The 25,935-nt window shown below is 44.0% G+C and overlaps 1 protein-coding gene across 2 annotated transcripts; it reads left to right on the top strand.

Annotated features, from left to right (window-relative positions):
* The first annotated feature begins 19,043 nt into the window (after positions 1 to 19,043).
* FGF4 (fibroblast growth factor 4) lies at positions 19,044 to 25,875 on the top strand. Of its 2 annotated transcripts, XM_019552361.1 has the most exons (3): positions 19,044 to 19,431; positions 20,849 to 20,952; positions 23,313 to 25,875. In XM_019552361.1, exons 1-3 carry the CDS (start codon positions 19,122 to 19,124, stop codon positions 23,487 to 23,489), a joined length of 591 nt encoding a protein of 196 aa, XP_019407906.1. In that variant the 5' UTR covers positions 19,044 to 19,121; the 3' UTR covers positions 23,490 to 25,875. The 2 variants fall into 2 exon arrangements, with proteins under 2 accessions (XP_019407906.1, XP_019407905.1); XM_019552360.1 differs by lacking the exon at positions 23,313 to 25,875 and having other exon boundaries at positions 20,849 to 21,960.
* The last annotated feature ends 60 nt before the right edge of the window (positions 25,876 to 25,935 follow it).

The raw sequence follows: 25,935 nt of genomic DNA, 5'->3' as shown, positions 1-25,935 counted from the left end.
ATCAAATTAATGAATGTTGTAGATGTTTGAGTTTTAGAATATTATTTGGTATTTTTCTGGTTCCTAGATGGCAAAACTCCTGCTGAAAGGAGTACTTCTGGGGGCAAAGGGAGGGACTTCTGGGGGCAAACGTCAGGGGTTAGAAGGCAAGACTTCTGGTCACAAGATGGCAACCAGGTGGCAGAGCACCTGCCAATGGGGGGGGCTACCCATATGGCCCAAAACAGCTTGCCAAAACTGGGTAAGTGGCCTTCCACCCAAAATAATTGCCCGCCCCTTTGATAATTGCTGCCATTTCCCAGATGAGGGAGGGGAGGGGCCATGCTTGAAGCCCTGCCACAGCTGGCTGATCACAGCAGCTAGTCTTCCAGTCACAGGGGTGCATGGAGCCCACCTCCTCTGACCCCATGGTTGGGAGACCGTACCAACTATGATTTCCCTGCCGTTGGAACTGCTGGGCACACCCAGGTCAGCTGATGGGGCTCCCAGCTACAGAAGTGCATGATGCACTCCCACAGCTGGGAGCTCCATCCATTTACCTGGGCTCCCAGCTGTGGGACCTTACTTCTTGCCAGTGCAGTGAGGAGCCTGGGATTGGGCTCCCTTCACTGGCAACAAGGCACTATGGGATCCAATGTGTGGTCCACATAATTGCACTTCCTGTCATAGAAGTGTGGCATAGCAGCAGGTGCGATTGTGTGAACTGTGTATTAGATACCATAACGCCTTCATCTGCATATGTAGAAGGGCATGTATGGCACATATGGGTGGCTTCTTCCCACAACCCATATTAGATTTATTCTGCTACTTAATCCTTTGTCCTTAGTGCACTCTCTTGATATCTGTGACAGGAGACCACCTCAAAAGCCTGTCTAAGGCAGTCTGCTCTGTCTCGTCTGCCATGACTTGATGTATAAATAACTAATGTAAAATATGGGAGGCTGCCCATTTTATGCCCTGATGCCAAGGGTGTTTATATATGGCTGCAACCTTCCCTATGCCATGTCCCATGCCTCACATATGGCATCCAAAATCATCAAACTTCCCCTGGCTCCCTTGCTGAACCCTACCACTTGGCCTCGGGCCCAAATTTGGCCGCAGGCATCCATATACTTACCTTAGCCATTATGCCCCTCTTCAGGGCCTCCACTCATGCCTCTTCACTGGGGCCTAAATACACAACCCCTCACTGGGGCTCACTCATCAAATTACTGGGGCTGGCCTATGCACAGTCCTTCAGGCCCTGCTCAGACTTTACTCTGCACATTCCAGTGCAGCCCTTCAGGCCCGCCTTCAGGCCTGCCTAAACCCTCTCTGCACAGTCCTTCAGGTCCCCTTATGGATCTTACTCTGTGTGGCCTACTACTTAATATTACACCCCCTCACTGGGGCCATTCCTCTGCCGCCTCACTAGGGCCGCTTCTCCACCCCCTCGGGTCTCAACCCTGGCGATAATGCCTGGACCCATGCCAGTCCCTACTATAGGGTTACCCACCAGGTTGTCGGGGCTGGGGCTATAAGGCGCCCCATACTTGCCTTTCATTAGGGAGGCAACATGTGGGGCATTTCCTGGAGACCACCCCACAACAGGCAGCCCCACCACAACATCCTACCCTAGCAGGATGTAGTTTTACATCATTCTCCAGGACCAGAAATCTCCTGCCATCCTCACAGTTCCTGCCCTGTACCTCCAAGATGTTATGTGAGCAGTAGCTACAGCCAGACAATGTTCATTCTCTGCCTGCTTGCATCAAACTGCTGGCTCTACTGCTCCAAGCCTACTTTTGTGTCTAACAGCTGATCCCACCTCCCAATCATGTGGCCTCCTGCTGGCCATGTGACTCCTGATTGGGAGTGCAGCCACCTGCAGGCTGCTCTGTTGTTTATTCTAGCCCTTAAAGTGGCAGGCACCATAGCTGCCCTGCCATAATAGCAAACAATGACAAAGATAGAAATCTCAAACTGAATGGATGCAGTCACTGCTATGCTCTATGCAGACAGTGGGGCACCATCATACAATGTAATTTAGGACCTAGTCCTACATCCACTTCATTCTATTGTTAGTGCTATGCTGCCAAATTTGGAGCTGCTTTTGTTATTGAATATTTTGGGGGGCGTAAACCATTGATCCTGTGGATCATGGTGTGTGTGTAAGAGGTCTATTCAGGTGCCTGATGAATCTGCTTGTGGCTGACAAGTCCAATTTGAGAGCAACACAGCTTGTTACAAGTTTCACAGATCCATATGGTGTCTGAGTTGAAGTCCAAGTTCACAGCACGCTGCTTTCTTTTGTCTCACTTTACTTCCATGTATTACTAATTAATCTTAATAAATGACATAATGTTAATACTCACAAGCAAAAAATTCTTCTGAACATAACCAAGGATCTCTTCATCCCTCTTTTAGATATATAGTCCCTGACTGGGAAGAGCCTTGAACTATTTTGTTACATAGCCTTAAGTATTGCAAATGTCAAATTTACTTTAAGTGTTTGTGGATTACAGTTTCCTTTACCACTCTCAACAGCATAAAGAACTGAGATGGAATTTGCATCATATCTAATCTATAACCAAATACAGTTCAGGGAAATGCTATGATTTAACAAAAAGGCTAATTCAGAATGTTGATAAAAATTGATTTTTTTCACAACCACCTAATAAGTATTATTGGCCACATCTACACATGCATTAATGCACTTTAGTTAATGTGCATTAAATCTAGTACCTCTGGGCACTTTTACACATGCTCTAGGGGTGCAGGAAGGGGCGGAGGGAGCTCTGTAACTAGAGCAGCTACGAGAGCCACTCTAATTAAAGTATTGCTGCTTCTCCTACATCAGTGTCCCTACCCTTAAAAATGGCAGTGTGGCGCTTGAACTAAAGCTCATTCAGTAAGTGTTAGTTCAAGTATCCCCACCACCATTTTTAAATGTGGGGATGTTGATACACGAGATGCAGGAGACTGCTGGAGTGCAGTAATTGCCATTCTCCAGCAGACTTGATTAATTGGATTTGCTCTGATGTGCTATAATTACAGCACATCAGAGCAGGCTCCATGCTTGTGTACAGGCACCCTCCATTGTGAGGTACTAGAAAAATGTGCATTAGTTTAATTTGATGTGCATTAACTAAATAACATGTTTTTTTCATTGACACATTAATGCACATTAAAATAGGCTTATGTGCATTAAAGCACATGCATAGATGTGCCCAAAATGATTACCATTGTTTTGTTTTCCTCATATCTCCAATCCAACCAGCAATGGAAACCAACTATGAAGTTGATTAAATGCAGCTAACACTGAGCATGGCTATAACACATGTAGCCCACATTGTGCAAACATGCTGATAGGCATCTACCTCTTTTTTTTTATTTCTTATAATTTAAGATCAGGCCAAATTAGCTAAATCAGTTCCAAATTTCTGTCAATGAAGTAGAGCTCAATCATGCAAGTTTGTGTAGCATCTCACCTCCCAAAATATCCTACCGACCACCAGCAAGTATCCTACCTCCCAAACTCTTCAGCCTGGAGCTTCTCCCAAATCCATAGCAGACAAACCTCAAGTCTGGAAGTCTTGGGTTTCAGATGTCCTGTAAACTCACTAGTCTGTAGCTGAAACAACACTGGAACAAGCTAAAGGGAAAGACTAAGAACAATCCCCTAGCACCATAAATTGTGTAGCGTAGATGCTCCCATAGGGAGCCTATAGTAGACTTTCATAGTGGTGCCTGAACACAGTGCAATGGACAGCTCTCCACCCTCAAATACACCAAGTCATTCAAGGCTGGGAAGAAAGGCATCTTCCCTAGCAGGTACAGTACAACTACATGCAGCTTTTTTTTTTTTTTTTTTAGCATTTTATTAGAAAGCAGTCTACATCAAACAGATTTGAAAAGGGACCCCACCTGAGGCCTCACAAAGGGAATACAAATACAATTTCAAGCAATTACATAATACTCACATGATAAACAACGTCTCATTCACTTTGCTGAACACTCCATTCAGTGAAACTCTTACCCTTGCTTCTTATATAAAGACAGGTTCACACATTGATACTTAACAGAAAGATAATGAGAAACCTCTCACCCACTCTTTCTGACAACAAAAGCTGTCCCTTAGTCTATCCTATACCTATACGGGACTGAAACAACCCCCTGAAGTCCAGCCCTTGCCAGAGTGTTGTATCCCCTCCTTCCATCCCATGCTTTCCTCTACCTCTATAGAAGTGTAACTCATGCATTGCTAACTGCAAACACTCTGACATTGAAAAGCACAATCCCTTTGGTGCCAACAGGGAACGCACTTTCCATATTGCTACTTTGATGCGTGTGATAAGGACCCTCACACCCCATAACCCATCCGTCCCCTCTGTTAACTCATAGAGAACATTTTCGATAGTGATCCCCGTTCCCCTTCCTGTCTCCTTCAAACAGGTGGCTGCCTTCTCCCACACCTTTTGTGCATAAAAACAGTCCCACAAAACATGTGCCACCGACTCGGGTTCATCACAGATTTCTCTTGGGCACTTGGGGGACCGTGAGAGTCTCCATCGATGCAGCACTTGTCGCATTGGCAGTGCGTTTTGCACGGCCCTCCACGCCAGCTCCTTGTGCTCCCCTTTCCATTCCTTCCCCACCAGCCTTTTCCACACCCTGCTGACTCTCTGTTCTCAAATCCCCGATATCTGACATCCTCTGCTTCCCCCTCATGAACTTAAGGACTTTCCTGGCATCCACCAGCCCTTCGATCCCTAACCCCGCCAAGCTTTCCCTTGCAACAAAGTATCCAAGGTGCGCATACATGCAGCAACACCATCATCATAGCATCTCCATATAAATAAGACATAGAGTACTGCCCATTAAACACAGTCCCCCTTACTGCTCATTCTTTTTCAAGTCATGGTGCTCCATGACATGACATATATTTTTAACTTCCTCTTCCCTCCCATAGCTGAGCTATGTCTTTCTTTTCCATTTCCAATTATTGCTGATTCTTCACCAGCCTTAAATGTCTGGAAAAAACTATGAAATGGGCTCCCAAAGAGTTCACCCAGAATCCCTGTCTCCCCCTCTCTCAGCCAGTGACATATGATTAGTGTAGCCCCACCCTCCATGAGGTGGAGCCAGACCAAGTTGCCCTGCACTTCATCTGCAAATACATTTTTGGAATATCCCAGGACTTGTGACAAGAACACCAATTTTCAGTCATGAGTGGTGGCTAATTAGAACATGGATCCTTTGTGGGGGTATATCTGGAGTACATACACAGACTAAGCTGTGTTGATCTGTGGCTTGAAATGCTGTTGATTCCGCTGGGGCCCAGCCCAATGATCTATGTGGTAAATCATGATCCTTTTGTTTTTGGATTAATATCATGCATAATTTGCAGTTCATATAAATAGGAACCAAAGTGCTGCTCAAAAATGCGTGTTGTGGCGTACCTGTGATGAAATTTGTAACATCTTCAGAAAAAACGGTAATATGCATCAATTCTGAATGAGCTAAGTGCATGGGTACTACATACAAATTGCTACAGCTATATTTAATTTTAAAGTCATTGTTTTCAAATGTGCTCTTTACTTCTAAGTGAGAGAGAAGAGCAGGGTCTGACAGTAAGGAGAGGGGGAGGGGGCTGCCAGAGGAAAAAGTTGGCTGGGAAGCAGAGAGCAAAACAACTACTTGACTCCCCCAGATTTGTTTTCCCTGCTGTAGCAGTGGGAATGGGACAAATTCAAGGCAAACCTCCAATAATTAGATTCTAGACCTGGAAAATTATAACACATTTTTAAATTTTCCATATACAAAACCTAATTACTGGGGGGTCATCTTATAATCAGGATCATCTTCCATTCAAGTAAATACGGTAGTTCAGAAGTGTGTCCAAGCTGAGACTGTGCCTGGTCTTAGATGAGATGCAACTTTGTATGCAGACAGAAGTGACAATTTTCCTCAACCTGGCCCCTGAAAACACTCTACACTCTATGACTTAACACAAGTGCATGGCTACAGAGGTCTTTAATAGGCCCGATCCCTCTGATTACATGAGGGTTCAGATGAAGGTACTCCAAAGTGAAGCTCTTTCATTAACTTGTGTCTGCACATATCTGGAACAGGGCTAGGCTGATGCAGCCCAGCTCTGCTCCTGGCACTGTTTTCAAAATGAGAAGGGGGAAAGCAAGCAGAGGGAGCTTGTTCTGGGGGTTACCTTGGGGGGGCTCCAATCCACCCCCCCTCCATTCCACAGCAGGCTGAAGAAACCCCAAAATGGGCCTCCCTTCCCAGCCTTTTCCCCCTCCCATCCTGAGACAGCACCAAGGGCTGGAAGGGGGGGCGGGGTCTAAGGCTCTTTCCCTGGAGGAAGATGCAGCCTCTTTCCCTGGATTGGCTCCAAATTGGAGATCGATTCCCATACCCTCCCAACCCAATAGCTAACATCTATTTGGTCTGGAGGATTGGTCATACTCATGGCACTTTCTGTAAAACCCCATACTTGCTTAACTTGATAAGCAATCTGGTAGGACAGAAACAGTGCTGACTTCTTGAAGTGCTTGGGATCTTTCAGGTGTAAGAATTGTAGTATCATGCAGATAATGCTTATTGATATCTTATAGGGACTGCCTTTGGGATCTGAATTGTCCCTTTCAAGTTCATTGGAGTTGTGCCATTGTCCTTAGTGGAATAAATCAACAGATTTGTCATGATCTGAAACAAACACTTCAGAGACATCTAGGGCACCTACACACATGCCCAAAGCCTGCTCTAATGCATTCTAATTAGAACACATCAGAGCAGTCTCGATTAATCCAATCTGCTGGAGCGTGCTAATTAGCACAGTCCAGCAGCCTCAGTGTCACATAAATTCAGCATTCCCACACTTCCAAATGGCAGTGAGGGCAGTATAAATAATGCTTATTGAACACGGTTTATTTAAAGCACCCCCACTGCCATTTTGAAGCATTGGACAAGTGAATACACAAGATGCTGCAGGAGCTTTAAATAAAGTGTCCCCACCCCAAAACATGTAAAGATGCCCCTAGTGTCTACAAGTTAGATCCTCTTCCATGTCTCTTCAGCATGCCCATACACCTCATTCAGCTGTTTCTCTTCTCTTGCTCAAGTTTTGGGGGAAGAAAAGTCTCTTTCTGTCAAATTACTATTAATATTTTCTAGATCAAGTTTTCTCTCAGCAATTCTCAAAATAATTACATGGTCTTTTTTAGATTTGAAGCAGATTTTTGTAAACTTTACTATTTGCACTTTTCTTCACTTAAATCGTATAGAACAATGCTCAAAATATTGGGTATTGAGGAATAAGTAATCCTGCACAGCTGTAATGGTACAGAAACCATTGTTAGGAAGAGTAAAATAAGGGAACACAGAATTTGGGAAGTAGGCCACACCCTGCTTTGACCCTCAAGCTTTTAAATTGTGTTGTCTCCTTTGTGTTTTTTGTGGACCAGTGACACAAACTGTGGTTTGCATTTCAGATACCCACTCAGATTCTGAAATGGTTGTTTTCAGAATGATACTTGTTAACTGTGATACATAGCGCTTTATACTCAAGTGTCCACATACCTGGGTTAATGTGTTTATACTCTCTCTCTGGGCTTATTAGGAGTAACACATCACTGGATTGAATACATCCTTGCATGGCTGGTGTGTTACATTATGGTGGTGGGATAGGATAAATTAACAAATGCTGGCATAATAGTGATATGTTGTTCTCATTACTCTCATGTACTTCAAGAAGTTTGTAGCGTAAATGTAAACTAAACTTTTGGCCATCCCCATTAGTTTAATTGTGGAAGTCAGAGAAGAGAATGGTCCTAAAATTTTAGTAGGTTTCAGGAGAGTTGGATACTATCCAATACCCAGTATAAACTACTTGTGTGAACTCTGAAGAGTCACCCTGGGAATGTGTGCCCCACATCCCTGAGGCTCTTGAAGCTGTTTCTGAAAATTCAAGCCCTACCATCCAGTCCCACACTGCAACCCCTAAATCTGGTAATGAGCCAGAAAAACTGCTTTGTGTGTCCTCCCACTGCTCTCAAGCATTATGGATACAGTAATCTCAAGAGTGAAAACCAGGAGGCCCCCTTGGAACAGGGGTGCTCAATCCCTGGCAGGGGTGCTCAACCCCAAATCTAGCCCCCAACCCCAAATCTAGCCCCCAACTCCTTGTCATCTGGTCCATGGAGCTCCCCACAAATTTCCTAGTTCCAGTGCTGAGGGTGGCTCAGGCCTGAACCCAGTGTGTGGGACTGAGCAAAGATAATACAGGGCCCCAGTTCCTACATACAGGACTACAGAGGTGGCACAAGACCCAATCCTCATGTGTGGAACCTGGCAGAGGTGGTGTGAGGTACTCAGGCCTCAATCTTGGCACATGGTGCTAGGCAGAGGCAGCACATGGCCCCGATTCCCACACACGGGACCACATGGAGGTGGCACAGGGCCCAATGTGCAGAGCCTGGCAGTGGTTCCCAAACCTGGCATGTGAAGTTGGGCAAAGGCAGAATGGGGTACCAGAGCCCCTATTCCAGCTTGCAGAGTTAGACAGGGAGCGCTATGGTACCAATCCAGGTATCCAGGCCTAATCTTGGTGTGTAGGATCGAATCCAGCCTGCAGATGGGCCTCACACCACTCACTACTACTACTGTTGAGCACTACTGCTGTGGAGCAACTGAATGGTCTTATTTCTGGTGTGTGTAGAGAAGGATGGACATACCCTTCAGCAGCTGCCTTAAGGGTACTCCATACAGATCCGTAATCTCTCCTACTCGGATAACTCACCTCTGTCAAACCAGTTTTATTTAAGTTTAACATCATTGATTTCACAGTTGTTACCCCACAGTAAAACCAATGTAATAAAGTGCAAATCCCACCCTCTTTGCCAACTACAAATTGGGAAAGATAACAATACTTCTTTACATCGGTGAGGTGTTCTGAGGAGATGCATTAATGTTGTGAAGTGCTCAGATATATAGAGTGATGAGCACCATAGATATAGACTAGGAATAAACAGAGAATAGACTGGTTTGTTGCATGGTTGTGACGCTAAAGGTCAACTGGAAAAGCCATTCTCCTGCACTACTCAGAGAGGTTATGAATTATGCAGTTATCTCTATATATGTCTGGACATAATTTTATCTTGTACTTGCTGAATAGTTATAAAATTCAGCAATATATGTCATTTGCTTACGACAGCCAGTTTACTTCATAATAGCCACCAGAAGAAAGATGAATCATGCAAGAGAGGCCACCACATGTTGAGTAGACCATGTAAAGCAATTACACTACATTTAAAGTCAGCTAAAAAGGTTCTCACACAAAAAAGTTAACGCAAGGTACTATTTCCCACAATAAAATAATAAAAATAAGCTTAAGAAACACTTGCCCTGATTCTCAAAACTCATTTTGTATTATGTTTCCTTTTACCAATTTTCTTTGGCATGGTGTCATAATGTATCAGCAAAAGCATGTGTTCCATAGTCTGACAAAAGGAAAAAAATATATGTATATTTTTAGTTCAAAAATGTTTATAATTTCAATCAGTAAAAAAAAAGAATACAGGACAAGAAACAGCAGAATAACAAATACAGAAATGTCAGAAATAGATTGAACAATATAAACATGCGAATTTTTAATATAACAATGAGTCTTTCTGGGAACATACTGAATGGAGCATAGGACACAATCATAGGGAAATTCTAACACAGAGGCTAACACTTTTACTAAATAGTTCACTTATAACTATATTTTAGATTGTACAGTAGATTGTTTCAATGAATGTATACAGTGCCTAGCAGAATAGAGTCCACAACCTGGTCAAATATCTGTTTTCTACTGCAATGTGCATACTAATGTGGCAGTTATTTATGTAGTAAAGCTTTCTAACAAAGGACTATGCTCATTCCATCAATATTCCCAATGCAGAAAAGGTCTTGAGAATTATCTTTCAAACATGCAATCCTTCCACCTGGTACAGAAACAGTTTCAGGACTGTGCTATTAAGCTATACCATCTGACCCCAGTGAAGACTCAGATATGCTCCACTCATGCAAAGCTAGAGCTGCCAGTAGGCCAATCCTTGGTGGTCTCTCCCAGTTGGTTTCTTAATGTCCTTTGGTTTTAGCCAGTAGTTCTCTGGGGTTATTTCCAGCCAGATCCTGGGAGGAAAGAAAAACAATTCTGGTTTCTTTTCATAATGCACGCAATGCCATAATCTTTTGCAACCACAAAGAATTGTAAGACTGGAGCAAGAAACTGTGGTGGCACTTGCTGTTAGATAGAGAATGGCAGAGTGTTCAAGTGGTACGAAGACTATTGCTCAGAGGATTGTAGGTAGTGCAACATCGCCATGGTTAGGAGTGAGTGCTTCTGATGTTAGAAGATAGTGGGGATAGCAGTGGGCCTTTGATCCTGTGTTCTGTGTGTGTAGTACTGGAAACTGAGTATGGGGTTGGGAAGGATGCTTTCCTTTTCCTCCAGTATAACATTCACCTTTTCTCAGTGAACAAGAATCTCTTCCCTGTGCTATGAACTGAACTTCCACAGCTTGTGTCTGCCATTTCCCTGGAGTATTAAACAGTAGTTCGTCATACATACCCGGCCTAAGCTAGGTTTCAGTCCAGTCTTAAATTCAGTCCAGTTTTGTTTCAACAAATGCAACAAAACCTGACTCATCCAAATGAGTCAACAGAGCCTGACTCATTATTACCTTGTAAATACTGGATAACTACGTCTTCTTGAGGGGACAGGTTCTCATATCAAGCACTGAAGCCATACATTGAGTCTTCTTCCTGACCTTTATAACTTGTAATTTGTCTTTAACATTTCTGAGTTCCAGTCCAAATTATGCCATCTTGTATCTTCTGATTTCCTGGATGAAGGTTACTTCTGCAAGTGCCTGAAAGTCACACGCCCTCCTAATGTAAGTCTGAAAGTATTCTGAATGCTATTTCCCAAACACTTGGAACCTCTGAATCCTGGAATCTAGTCATTTTAACTGATGACAGCTGTTCTTATCTTAAAGGTATGGGTACAAAAATATTGCCTGAATAAACTCAAGAATGATGGGATCTTCTAAAGGTTTGCCAGGGCCTTGGTTTGAGCAGAATAGAGTACTTTCACCAGAAGGCATTAGAAAACTCCCTAGAAAAGATACCTAACATGGTAGACCACCTGCATTTGGAACGTTAGCAAGATAATGCCTGTTATGATTGGTCTTAGTGAAGAAAAAATTAATTCACTCAGAACCCAAACACAAGTCACTACATAAGAGCAATCCTGGATGACCCCTATTCTTTTGCTCAGGATTGATTTTAACAACTCTTTCAGATGAAGGAAGGTCTGGTATTGAGGGTCTTTTGAGGAGGATTTACTAAAGGATAGGCCTTCACTTGAGACATAGATGGTGTCCATTGTCACCTCTAGTTGTACCTCAACCATCACTAGCGTGATAAAAAATAATCTTGAAGGTTTGAGGAATCCAGCTGCCTTGGAGGAGCATATTAATAATAAATAGGATGAGACAGTGGGATGGGCAAGGCCATGCTTCACCAGAATCACACTGAAATGCATTATGAGTTCTCCTGAGATGGATCAAATGCCCTTGAAGACTAGTTATTGAAGCCTGCCTTCTAAGACTGGGCTTTTTTAATAGTGGAGGACTCAAATCTTCCAGCCATATCCATAAGTGTCATACCCCTCTAGGTCTTCAGACTCTCCTGGACTGACTGCCTCAGCTTCCTTCAGTATATGCCCAAGTTGAGAAGAAAATTCAGTAATATCTTTGGTTCATAGCAAACTAAGAAACATGTTTAAGTGTCAAAGAGTGAATTTCAGGGACTTCTTCATCACCCAACCAGATTTAGAATCTTCCTCTTTGATAATATGAACTCAGGCTATAATTGTCAACTTTGTTTGTTAGACAGGCATTGTCTACACACTGTGATCAAAGTGATCCAAGTGGGAATTGTGATTAAGCCCTAGGTTACAGCAGCAGAAGCTTCTTAGATCCTGAGAGATGTAGCCATGGCAATAAGTGGAGTTCATTTACGCTGCTGACCCAAAGGACATCTTTGGCCATGAGGGGAGCAAGGGTGTGGACTGTAGTCATCAAGAAGAAAGAGCTAGAAAATCAGATGACTGCAGAAAGAAGAATCAAAACAATGAAGTGTTATAGGTGAGGAGATAAAGGTTCATAGGAAGGAGCTGTTAAGGCAGATGGTGGAAGAGAAGAAATTTGCCAAAGGGAGGAGGGTGTTCCAGTAGAGGGGAGCTGATGGTAAGAAATTGATGAAAACAAGAAGCAGCAACCTGCAGAAATAAAACTTCCTGCAGGTGAGAAGCAGAGGGCATAATAGCTTGGTCTTATACTTATATACAGAATCTAATAGTTTCATAGTTTCATAGTTGTTAGGATCTGAAGGAACCTCAATAGGTCATTGAGTCAACTCCCTGCCCTGGGCAGGAAAGAACACTGGGGTCATATGACCCCAGCCAGGTGCTTTCCAGTCTCCTCTTAAAGACCCCACCAAGGTAGGGGACAGCATCACCTCCCTTGGAAGCCCATTCCAGATTCTGGCAACTCTTTGAGATATATATACATATAAATGTCAGTTATGTATATATCAGTGGGGACCAACTTTTTTTGGCACACATGCCACAAGGCCAGGCACTCCCCAAATGCCACTCTGATCCCTCTCTCCTGCCCAATCTGTTGCTGTGTTTTCTGTTACCTGCCCTGTGCTCCCTGATCTATTGTTTTGCTTTCTGCTCCCTGCCCTCTGTCACTGTGTTCCCTGTTCACTCCCCTAAGCTGCCGAATTCCATACACAGGCTATCCGTGCCACTTACGCAGAGATGACCATAGCAGGGTGCGGGGCCTGGAGCAAATCAGCCTGTGCAGGGCCAGATGTGATGGCGGGGCGGGGAGAGGTGGAGGTGAGCAGCCACACATGAAACTGGCCCAGCTCCGCGGGGCCCGCCAAAGCACGGAGCCTGGGGCAGTCGTCCCATTTTGCCCCCCACTAGGGACAGCCCTGCACTTATGGCATGCATACTGCAGGTTGGCTACCTCCAATATTTACAAATGCTGCTAGGGCAGACAGTCAAACAGGGAGGCCAAAAGGGATAAAGGACTGGTTGTCTGGCTGGGAACAGCGGCTGTATCCTGCATAATGATGTTAGCAGTATAACACCCTCAGTACCTCCATTTTTTCAGCTAGTCGAGGCTCAAAAAGCCCTAAGAAAACAAACAAACATGGTTAAGGATACAATTGAACTATCACTATTGGGGGCTCAAACTTCTGGAGTTGTAGGAAGAACCCCTCAAACCGAAAATATGGTAATAGATCAAGTTGGTGCATCATGACCTCCTCCTGGAGTGAAGAGGTAAATGCCAGCATAGTATTTAGCTATAAGCTTAAACTACAAAATCTGAGCCACTAGAGAAACAGATAAGCCTTGCAAATGCACACAATCTAGTTGCCTAGAGCAATGTTAATAAGTTCTTTATAAAGAGGTATTTTATTGCACATGTTTACTTGTGCCAGAGATAAAGCAGCAGAAGGAGTTAGTGGCTGCAGAAAAAGTCCACATGCATTACAAATAAAGTGTCACTTAAGCCTCTCATTGAGCCCTTTGGGTCTCCAAACACATTTGATCCATATTATTGCTGCCTTTGATATTTGCCTGGTACTCCACCCTAGTTGGCTGCCGTTATACTCCAGGAGTCCTTTCCAACATATGACACTACAACATCACCCAAGATAATAAGGTTTTGATCATGGCAAGGCATGTACAACAGCAAGCAACCAAGGCACAGAGAGATCAAATAGGCCGGCTGCAAGTTTTAAAGAAAGGAGAAGCAAGCCAGGGCTTGTGTGCACATGGTTAGCTACTGTGTGTGTGCATGTGTGTGTGTGTGTGTGTAGGACAGCTTCAAGAAGACTGGATGGTGAAGGTCTCCAAGCGACAGGCCTGCCATTCTGGACTTGCGCCCCCAGCACTGCCCCACATTCCAGTCCGGCCTCTTCTCCCAGGACCATTGCCCCCTTTGACATAGAGAATCAGCCAGACGTGAACGTGAGAAAGCTTTGTCAGGCGAGTCTCTTTGGCAGGTTTCTAGTAGTGTCTTCCAAAATAATAATAATTAAAAGGGGTGTGTGCAAGGGGGAAGCAGGGAATGGGATTGCTTGTTTGCATTGTTTTAAATACATACAAGCATGGTGAAAGAGAATTTTCTCAAACAATGCTATACAAAGTGTGAGCACCAGGCCCCTTCCAGTCCACTCCCCATCCATTCAGATCAAAGGGTCTTGGTACAATGTTTTGCTTAGTAGCAGAGCTCATGAGAGCTATCTTTTAGGTTCATTTACTTCCATTTAGCAGATTAATAAACAAATAAAATGATTTTCAGATTGGCTTTATGGATCCCTACCTCTCTAGAAATATACCCAGAGAATCAAATTACACTGTTACACTAAGGTAAATCCAGAATAACTTCCTTTCTTTCCGTTGCATTTTGTTTACTTTGTTCTTGCCTTGAAGTAATGAATAGGTGTAGAATATATATTGTATATATATAGTTGTATACATATACTAGAGAGATAGAGAGAGAGGGAGAGAGAGAGAGAGGTTTATATATAGATATATTTGTATAAAGCAACAAGCACACACATTCATTAGCAATGGAGCTAAGCACCCCAGAATGCAGTGGGTTTCAAATGGATCTGAACATAGGAATGGATCTGAATATAGGAATGGATCTGAATTTTGTGTCTTTTTCTTATATTTCTCACCTTAGGAGTTTGGAATTGGGAAATGGTTCTGAATTGTGATACTTAGGTCTGTTTCTCAGGAGAGAGACGGGGCTGAACAAGTGACAGTTCTGTTTTAAGATTTAAGATATTACCACAAATAATGGCTTGATATAAGGTCCGATAGATGCCTGGCAATGATTCAATGCTTGATTGTGGGAGATTCAGAAAAATAAAATTATTTATGCTGTGAACACCCTCAGCTGCCATACGCTACATGAAAGGTGAGACCATTTGGAATCCCCTGGAGTTCAACACTTGTCAGGTAACCATGGGAGGAAAGATGATCTGATGGTTAAGACACAGGACTGGGATACAAGAGGCTGAGGTTTGGCTCCTGACTTTGACACAGGCTTCCTGGATGACTTGGGATAAGTCACTCGATCTCTCTAAAATGGGGATACCAATACTTTTGTACTTCAGAGGAATATGATAAACATTAAAAAAAAATCAGTGTTTGTGATGAACACCTATTCTATGAGAATGGATGCTATAAATGTATCCAGACTGAAATTCATACTCATGCAAATAAATAAAGCAACCAAAGCCAAGTCATTTTCACTGACTACATAAGAATTGTGGATTCCTTGTTATAAAAATAATGAACTCCAGTTAGAAGGATAGAGGGTCTGATTCTGCATAGCCTTGTAACCTGATCTTTGTTACCTGTGCAAAGTAGCTATGAATTCCCATTCTGGTTTGGCAGCACACTCATTTTAAAATAAATGCACAAGTGCAGGACAATGGAGCATCAGACTTACAGTGCGTTATGTGGAGGTCATGATGCTGAATGGGATTCCCATGTAGAAGATGAATTTAATGAACTAACTGTCATAATACTAAGGCTTCTTCATATAGATTAAAGCCTAGATGTTTATGTATAAATATAGCAAATTAACAGACAGATTTCAGAACTTTATCTTTGGTTGGAATCTTATCACTTTTATTGCCAAGGAAACCTTTATTCAAAGTAGTAATGGAAATAAAGACTGATTAAACTATCTCTTATTATACTTTACATTCTTTATCCATTATTATACTAAGTAATTGCACTGTGGCAACATTCATTTAACTGTCTGAAGCATGGTACATGATCTGCTCTTGCAAACATAGGGTCCCAGATCCTCAAAGGTACTTCAGGACCTAACTCCATTTTTTTCAGTGGGAGTTAGGTAACTCAATACTTTTGAGGACCTGGGCCTTCATGCACAGTATTAACCTCAAGCATCAATAGGTACCCAAAGTTAAATATCTGCTGGGTGTGTCTATACATTCATTAATACACAGTGGTTACTGCACATTTCTTTTAGTACTTGTATAATCAAGTACTAGATAAATATGCAGTAACCAGAGTTACTGTACAGTAATGCCAGTGAACACCTTTTTATTGATACTACTGAGCAATAGCTTAATCATCCTGCATAGTAGCATATTAGCACTGTCCATGCTGTGATGTGCTACTGTGCAGTGTTATTAGGCTACCATGCAGTTAGCATCTCATGTAGATGCACCCACTTGCATGTTTGCAGGACTGCAACCTTAGGCTGTAATCACTGTGGCTCAGGGGCTGTCATTTGCACTATGTACTTTACAAACATTAACCAGCAATATTTAGTCAGTTATTTACAAATTAATCTAACCCCACCCCCCAATTTCCAATCACAGCAGATCCTTAGAATTTAGGGACATATTAATGTGGCAGAAGGGCAGGTGAAGTGAACCACAGACTGTAACTTCCCCAAGGGAACAAAATGAATCAGTGCCATGTGGGCAATAGAACCATGAAGGGCTGCTTCTTACATACCTGCTCTAACCATTAGTCTGTGCTCCCTGAAGTAGGAGCCTTTTCCTTTGAGTGGCATTGTTAGCAGAACACCTCTCCTAAGCCTCTTAATTCTAATGATGAGTTTTGGGAATAGCATCACCACTATGACCTGCCTTGGGATCTTTCTTTTCCAGTGTCTTTCACACAAGAGCGGGGTGCAGTGCAGGGAAGTAGCTGGAATCCCTAGTCAGCCAGATGTCCATTTCCCTTTCAAGGAGCCAGATGCAGATATACCCTCACTTATTAGATGCATCAATAACCTCAGGCCTGCAGGGGAAGTGGGAGCTCCTAAAGTGAGGTGCCATGCAGGAAGAGTATCAGAGGCTGGCCCAGAATGGTTATGTGCCCTTGAGGGGGGTGATTCAAAACTTGCTGCATTCAATAAGTGTGGTGGGGTTCCTTTGACTTGAATGGACTTTGGATCAGGAACCCTACCTTTAAAACTCTCACAGGTCAGAAATGTCAATGATACCATGTATAAAGCACGCGCGTGCGCGCGCGCGCACACACACACACACACACTTGCTTGTCTGTCACACTCAGGCAAGAGTCTGAGCTGTTTAACTCTTTGGGGACCGAGTTGCATTCATCCAAAAAACAAGCAGGGCGCTCCTGTGAATCCTAGAGGGTGTAGAAACCGATGCACGCGCGCACACACACACACACACGCACACACACACACACACAGAGACAAAACAAACGCTGCGTGCGCCTCATAAGAAGTGGGGGGAAAGGACATCAGCTAAACCTAAAGCTTGCTTACGTTTAGCGAAGGTCAGAGGTTTTCGCACCTAGGTGAGCTGTCATCTACCTCGGGGCAATTCTCTTTCCTCTCGCATCCTCTGTTGGAGCAGCGGGAGTGCTTTGCTGGCGTGAAAAAGACCAAGCCCTCCTCGGGGCTATAAAAGACCTGAGTCACAAGCACCTTTTCTTTGTTGCATATTAACTCAGGACCATCCAAAATTGTTCTGACATCCTCCCACCTGTTGTTTCTGAAGGCACGGCGAGAAAGATGAGGCTAAGGCAGGGAGCAGAGCATTGGGAGTCCCCGGATTTATGATCGCAAAACTTCTGGTCTGGAGCCTTTGCAATTTTTTATTATTATTATTAATATCATGAATGTTACATGCAGGGAACTGAGCCCAAAGGGTGAACACAGACTCGAAACGAGCTGCAGCCCTGGGATGCCGCATCAGTCCTTGAATAAGTGACCGCGGAAGAGACAAAAGGCAGAAAAGAGCTGTATCCCTAATCCTTCACCATACACAAGTGGGGAAAAAGAGCTGTGATCCCTAATAAGTGAATGTCTGACATACACAGAGATTACAAACCTACTGTACCCTTAAGGGCTTGTGTCAGTATTTGTGAGCACTTCTGACTTCTGCCGTCTCAAGTAAAGCAATGTATTGCGATTTCTTAAAGTGACATTTTCAACTGAAACACAAAATCGTTTGCTTTCTGGACGTTGTGTGTCCCTTTCGACATTTTTGCCCCTTATTAAAGACTTAGTGTTCCCCCCATAAATTCTTTCATTTTTTCATTTCTGAAACCTCCCATGCAACAAACTCTCTTGGCTTTCCATGAACGGAATTTTTTTGCACCCAGCAAACTGTAAACCGTGTCGCTTGGATAGAGCAAAAGCCTGAATTCCACAGATTTCCACAAAGTCAGACATTGTGTTGGGCATTCTTGGATTTTTGTGTCCTGCATTAGCACTTGTAAGCAGTTCAAGAAAGAAAAAGAGAGAGGAAAGGAAAGGAAAGGAAAGGAGAAGAAAAGAGAAGCAAAGAAGAAAGGAAGGGAAAAGAAAGAAAGGAAAGGAAAAACAAGGCTGCATGGGATGAAAGCAAAATGTGACGTTTTCTTTTTGAAAGTTGGCCTTTCCAGCTAGTTTAGGGGGAAAAAAAATCCTTGCTTTCTGCCCTCAAGACACGATTCGGAGTTGTTTAGCATGTAGGGGTGCTAATTTGACTTGTGTTAAATTGGATTGAAGGCTGCAGCATACAGCAGTAGGTGGTGATGTAATAGGTACCAACGCACATGGATATATAAATATCGTGGCTAGGGCTAAAGCGCTATGGCTGAGCAGCTATAGAAGAAGATCAACACTTCAGACAAGACTTCTGGAGTTGAGATCAAGTTCAGAATAAGCTTCAGCTGAGCCGGTCCTCCTGGGGTTGTGTTGGTTTTTTTTTTTTTTTTTTTTTTTTTTGGGGTTTTTTTTTTTTTTTTTTTTGCTTCCTTTTTTTTTTCCCTCCCCTGGCTCGCAGGATTCCTCCCCTATGCAACCTGACCAGGAAAACCATAGCTCCTCTGGGGACTGAGCTACTGGGTTCCCTCCTTTGCTACTTCTTCTCCTTTTTCTTTTCCTTTTTTTTTTTTTTTTCTTTGATCTAAGTATAAAGTGGGAGCTCGGAGGCGAGGGTATTTTTAGAGCAATTGACTCCCTTTCTAACCACGTGTGCTGCCCATGTTGATCAGGATGACTCTCCCCTCGGCCTTCTTGCCAATCTTGCTCCTGGGACTGCTCTCGCCCTGGGTGGCGCGCTGCGTCCCCTTCGCTGCCCAGCACAACGACACCCTGGAGTGGCGCTGGGAGACTCTCTTCTCTCGCTCCATGGCCCGGCTCCCGGGGGAGAGGAAGGAGCTCAGCCGGGACGGGGACTATCTGCTGGGCATCAAGAGGCTGCGCCGTCTCTACTGCAACGTGGGCATCGGGTTTCACATCCAAGTTTTGCCAGACGGCAGAATCAACGGGATTCACAACGAAAATCGATACAGTAAGCGGCTTCTCGTCTTTTTTTTCGCTCTCCCCCCCGCCCCGCTCTCTCTTTGCCTCCCTCCCTCCCCGTGCCCCCCACCTGGGCGGTTTCAAGAGCGGATCTAGGGCTCGGCTCGCTGGCGGCTTCCAGCGCAACTCACCTGCTTGCTGACCCCGCCGCCCGGGCCGGTGCCCTCCCTTAAGTCCCCCTGCAGCAGAGACCTCTATTGTTTTTTAAAAGGATTTTTTTTCCACCATCTAGAGAGTAGATCCGCTCTCCCAAGAGTGCCTCTTGTAGCCCCTTGTACAGAGCAGTGCAAGGGCCCCTTTTCCGGGGGATCTTCTTGCAGCTGGTTACGTAGGTCTTGTGAGCGGCTTTCCAAAGTCAGCTGCAAAGCAGCCCAAAGAAGCACGGTCCAAATGAAGCTGCACCCGCCGCCTTGCTGCGGCGCAGGAGGCACCCGGGCTCTCAGCTCGGTAGCTCCGATCCTGCGGGAGACACCCAGATGAGCCACGAAAAAGAAAAGAAAAAAAGATCATGTCTCCAGCATGTGTGCAAAACGCATGTGCGTGACACAGGCTTCAGGGGCACCCATGAGCCGCGGGGATCAATGGGGAAAGGCTGGTTTTGGGGTTTTTTTCTTTTTCCCCACCTTGCTCCTGCCTTCACTTCTATTTTTATTTGTCATCACCTTTAGGGGCTAACAATGAGGCACTTGCTCGGGAGGGACGTGGGCAGGAGGCTTGTGTGTGAGGCTAGAATTGCTTAAAGCAATATTTGTCCTGCTGTCGGAAAGAACCAGGTGTTCTGCCCACGCCAACATCTGGATGCTCGGCCCACAGCGGGCAGCCTCTTCTTTTTTCCGCCCCAGACGCTCATTTGGGAGCAATGCCATCGCCAGGAGTGAGGAGAGCCCAATCGACAAGCATCTGTTCGTGTCTTAACCCCGTGGCCCCGTGACTCTATCTGATACCCAACTGAAACAATAGGATGTGGGGGGGGAGGCAGCACCGTGACAAATGGTTCACTTGCCACGACGTTATTGCTACTTATTTTTAACCGGGGGAAGGACCCAGAGTCTAGCCAAATCCGAGGGAAATGAATGACTCCAGGCAGTGGCTTGGTTGGAAACCTACCACAAAGACATGCCTGAAGAAGGGTGCTTGCAAAGCTTGCACCCTCCCGGCCCCCTCCCCAGCGACTCAGCTGGTCTAATAAAAGATATCGCGTCCACTCCAAGAAGCTTGCCTAAGACAAAGAGCAATCTTGACCCTTGCAGGCAGCTGGGCTGAGGAGTTAGGAACATTATAGTCCAGCCTGGCTGGGGGGGACCGGGCTGGAGTGGCCCTGGGCTCCCCGCAGATGAAGGCGCAGTAATGTAATCCCGCATTCTTGCAGGACATCTGCTATCTGACTCCTTCTGCATCGCCCACAGGTCTGCTCGAGATCTCTCCAGTGGAAAGGGGGGTGGTGAGCCTCTTTGGCGTGAAGAGTGGCCTCTTCGTAGCCATGAATAGCAAAGGCAAACTCTACGGCTCTGTAAGTACGGGGAAGTGCTGGCAAGGGCGCGGGGTGCCGCGGGTCGCCATCGGCCCAGCTCCCCGGAGCAGCCTTGGTGCGGCGGTGACTGCAAGGTGTGCGGTGCAGGGCTGCGACTGCGGCGGAGCCTTTGATGTCAACGCCATTCTTTGCCTCCCCAGCCAGGGGATGCACTTACTGGGCGAAAAATAGAGTCACTCAACCATGGACCACCCATATTGTTAAGTATGTCCACAACTACAGTAATCCCTTTGTTTGGCAAGCCCACATGCCAGTCTGGATTCAGGGGGGAAACTCCCCCCTCCCCCCGCCTCCCAGATATTAACAGCTTCAATCAGGTATCCATGTACCTGCTCCGTTCCTCCGGGGGAACTTTAGCTTCTGATCAGTCCCACGTGTGATCTTTTATGGCAAGGCAAATCAATAGCCGACAGCTCATGAGTGATCGCTGTTTGGGAAGGCTGCGGCAGGCTGCTGACGGACAGGCAGGCATCTCGGGGCTCCTACCTCGCCTGCCAAGCAAATCTGGTAGGGCAGGAGGGAAGGGGAGGCTGAGCCCGCAGGTCGACACTGCAGAGATGCTAGGGGCTGGGAGGGACCTTACAAGATAATCATCTTGGGAGCAAAGAGTTAAAAGGATTTCATTTGGTTGAACCCACTTGGTTGGAAGAATAATAATGCAAGTCTTGTTTCTGGTCACTTCCAGCTTTCCCTCGCCTGGTTGCTTTCCCCTTTGTATGAGTGACTGTGGGCAGCATCATGCAGCCCTGTGATCCTGCATGGAGCATTCTGGTTTCAGGCTGGCTTTGCTATCAATGCCGTGTCTGTTTTCCAGTCTCCCCACATGCATTTAGAAGGCCCTTTGGTTGAACAAGGGACAGATCCCAGCCTCCCTAGCTCAGCCCAAGCTGGCAGTGAAGTTTTGCCTGAATAAGACTGTGAAGCATCCAGAGCAATTCTCTGAGGGCCTGATCCTCTGCCAGCGGAGTCTAGAGCAGCGGTTCTCGACCAAAACTGGGTCACCAGAATATATGACAGGGTCACAAACAAACTTTAAAAATGGATTCTCCTTTAAAATGTGGGAAACTGTGACTCTTCCCCTGCAGGCTGACAGAGCTCCAGCCTGCAAGGGGCTGCTGGCCCCCCACCCTCTGCCCCACACACTAGGGTGTGAGGGGGGCAGGAGTGAGGGGCACTGGGTTGGGGCTGGCCATCAATGTTTACAGATGGGTCCTGGTACAAAAGAAGGTTGTGAACCACTGGTCTAAAGGACTTTTTCCATTGACTACAATCAAGGCAGACACAGGCTCTCACAGTACATCTTCCCTGGCAACATTTCTAAAGGGGCCATTCTGCTGCTTTGTGTGCTTTGGGTGATCTAATACCCACTGCTCTCCCCTGCAGGCTCACTGTGGCAGGTGGAGCTCTCACCCTAACAAAACTGGGTTTTGAAGCCATTAATAATAGACATGACTCCATTTGTTACTACAGTACCTGCCAGAGCCAGCTTTTAGCTGCACTGGTATCAGTACCTGGGGACACCTGCAACACCTGCTCCCTTTATGCCTGCCTAACCAACCACTGCACGTTACTTACTTTCATCCCTGTCTGCTTGCCTGGTCTCTTTGATGGATTCAAGCTTCTCATTCAAAACTAAGATTTAAGAAGGAGGAAATACTGTAAATACTGTGTGTAAATATTATTGTAAGTACCTTTAAAATGCTTTCCCTCTTCCCTCTTCAAAGAAGGTGGGAGAAGCAGAGGGTGTTGGGGGGGGGAAGGTTAATATTTGGAGACTTCTGAGCTATGAGAAATCCCAGGTCATTTCTTGCTGGAAATGCGGTGAATATTTTTGGAAGCCAAGAAAATGTTGTTGTTAGTTGTACAGTAAACTCAGGGAGCTCAATAGTTTTTTTACGTTTAAATAACACGACGTGTGTGATTACAGTTCAGAATGCCCATAGAAAGCCATGTGAGGACTAAAAGTTAAAATCCTGCCTCTGGCAAATGAGGAGAAGGCCCACTGACTAGCTCTACAAGAGAAAGTGAACAGAATTTGGCCTTAAAATTATAGAGCTGCATGATCTGCCATGAAAAGGGTCTCACTTTTCCACCAGTATGTAGACACTGGGACTAGATGCTCTTAGTCCATTCAAACATATGACTCAGATCTTAAAAACCTTAATGGGTGGCCTCTGATGGGTTGTCTGAAGCTTCAATCTGACAATCACTTCAAAAGATTTCCAGGAGAAAAAATCAGCTGTGCATTTTCCTCCATCAGGCCTACGCCTGGTGGCAATACTATTTCCATGTCTGATATTTAAGTTCTCCCTCTCCCTTCCCTTTTCTTTTTATTTCAGACTCATTTCAATGATGAATGTAAATTCAAAGAGATTCTCCTGCCAAACAACTACAATGCTTACGAGTCCAGAATTTACCCTGGGATGTACATAGCTCTGAGCAAAAATGGAAGAACAAAGAAAGGCAACAAGGTGTCTCCCACAATGACAGTGACACATTTTCTACCTAGAATCTGAGACATCTCCCTTCAGACCTACCTCAGTGCAGGGGAAGAGACAAAACACAGGCTTGGGGGAAAACATGGTGCACTTTTATTGGAGAGTTTTATGCAAGAGTAGGTGTAAAATATTTAAATTAATTATTTAAATATGTATATATTGCCACAAAATTATTTATAGCCCTGATTTTTTTTTTATTTCTAAAAAACAAAACAAAGCAAACCTCCAACCCAAGGGATGTCATTTAATGGTGCAACAGTGGAAGACTTCTGCATTGTGGTTTATTTAACTTTTTTTTTAAGTTCTCACAGGTGTGCTGCTATTAAGTGTTTTAAAACAAGTGAAATTCGATTCCTATATTACAATGTTTTGCACTGTTTGTGTGTTGTATGGTGTTTGTTCTTGTACTCATATTTGTTTGTTTTCTTCTTTAAAAAACAAAACAAAATATTGCCACCAGATAAGGTCTTAGTCTTTGAAAATGAGCTGTGCAAACCTTTCTCAGTTTTGATGCTAGCTTGTAGCAACATACAATGTCTGACCTCCTTTGTGCAGTGTTGCTATTTAATTGAAACAGTATCCGTTTTCTTCTGGTACAGAAAGTGCAGTGTTGAAGTACTACCCCACAAATCTGTTTTTAGATCTGCCAGTGCTGAACTTTGAACTTTCCTGCAGTCAATCTTAGTAGAGCTACTAGGCAGTAGAGACCCTTTAAGCAACTATATAAGCTCCAGTTTTTCCCTCTTTCTGTTTAGATACATAGGAGCATAATTTCTTTTGTGGCCCTTAGAGGAAGCTCATATTACATGATTGCTTTGCATATTAGGTTGAAAAAGTGTGTGTCTACCCCTCCCCCAACACACACATGCTGTAAAATATGCTATCATAGGCTAAGTATATTGATTCAAATCAAAATTCCCTCTTCAAGTTTGGAGACAACATGTATTTTCCAAAGATCATGAAACTCTAGAGCACAAGTAATTTTTAAAAGCTATAATCAAAATACATTTTCCAAGAAACTCTAGAGACAACAGTCAGATTGGCTTCAAGCAATTGAAGTTGTTTTATATTTATTTATTATTAATTTCAAATGCAGTGTTTGGAAGGAGAAATATGCTGCTCTTCTCTGTGTCTCATTCCCTGACAAAGTTCATTAATTTCTACCTCACTAACTCCTTGAAGCCAGTCTCCTAACAAAATCTGCATAGATGGTGCACACTTTTCTGTTCAGTATTATAATTCCAGTAGCAGGGAGGGGATGATCTTTGCAATCCCAAATCTCTTTTTTTTTCCATATGTAGCCAAAAGAATTCAAGATAGAGTTGGTTGCGTCCTATTTGAGCCTTGTCACGTTTGAGCTATCTTTACCCAGTGATTTACTTTTAGTAAGGATAATCATGGAGAAAATATTTGCAGACAGCTGTCAGGCTGCAGCACTATATGGTCATCAAGTAACCCTATATTTTTCTTTATATATTTTGCAAATGTAACCCGTGTCTCTAAAGCAATGAAGGAAAGACAGGTTTGATCATGGAGGGGGTGGGGAGAGGAGTGCAGAGCCCAAAATGATGGCAAGCTTTAAATTTGTTTTAAAAGTGCTACTTTATCATCCGGACATAACTTGCTTAAGTTGCAACCAAGACTGACTACAATGTTTAGAGTATTATTTTAATATGAGTTTAATATTCTTAGAGGATGTTTACAAATCATCTTCCAAATTAAACTAATGAATTTTGAACAGGTACAAATCAGAAAGCTGCAATGATTTGAGTTCATCTTGATTTTCTTTTTACATTCCTATATGAAAAGTTTCCATTCTACTAGACTCACATATACTTGCTTGTATACTGTACTGACAAATGACCTTGAAGAATAAAGCTGCTTACCAGAAGTTCAGTGAGATCCAAGTATTAGCAGGACCAGATCTTAAACCATCTACTGCTGCTGCTCAAAATTAAAACAGAGTTTAAAACAAAGTCAAAGCAAGGGAGCACCGGGCAAATGTGGTGCTCATGGATTTTTCTGCAATTTGGGGGATTTCTGTACTTTCTTTGTTTTCTATATGTGAGTAATCATCTGTGTAATTATTGCCACTACCTCTGAAACCTCACACTGTTTCCAAGTTTCAGAAAGCAAAGTTGCGAAGAATTCATTTGAAGAATGTTCCTCCTTTGTCACCTTTCACTCCATTAAAATCCACAGCTGACCACCTCATCCTACATGTATTCAGAGGTAGTTGTAACTTTCAAATACTGTTGTAAAATCTTTATATTGATGTTCCATGGTATGAGCTTTCACCATTTACCAGAATCTGTCTGTAGTTTTATACAGGTGCTGTTCAATATTGTGGTGTATGTGCTGTGCACATTTAAATGCATAATAAATTATAAACGTTTACATTGTATATACATTGGCACTGATTTGTATTCTTTGGATTGCAGTTTGTTCCTGTCATCTTACTCTG

This window comes from Crocodylus porosus, unplaced genomic scaffold (assembly GCF_001723895.1).
Source record: "Crocodylus porosus isolate Cpor-Errol unplaced genomic scaffold, CroPor_comp1, whole genome shotgun sequence".
In the NCBI taxonomy this organism is placed as follows: domain Eukaryota; kingdom Metazoa; phylum Chordata; order Crocodylia; family Crocodylidae; genus Crocodylus; species Crocodylus porosus.
Note: the sequence above shows the minus strand (reverse complement) of the source record. Positions and strands in the feature narration are given on the sequence as shown.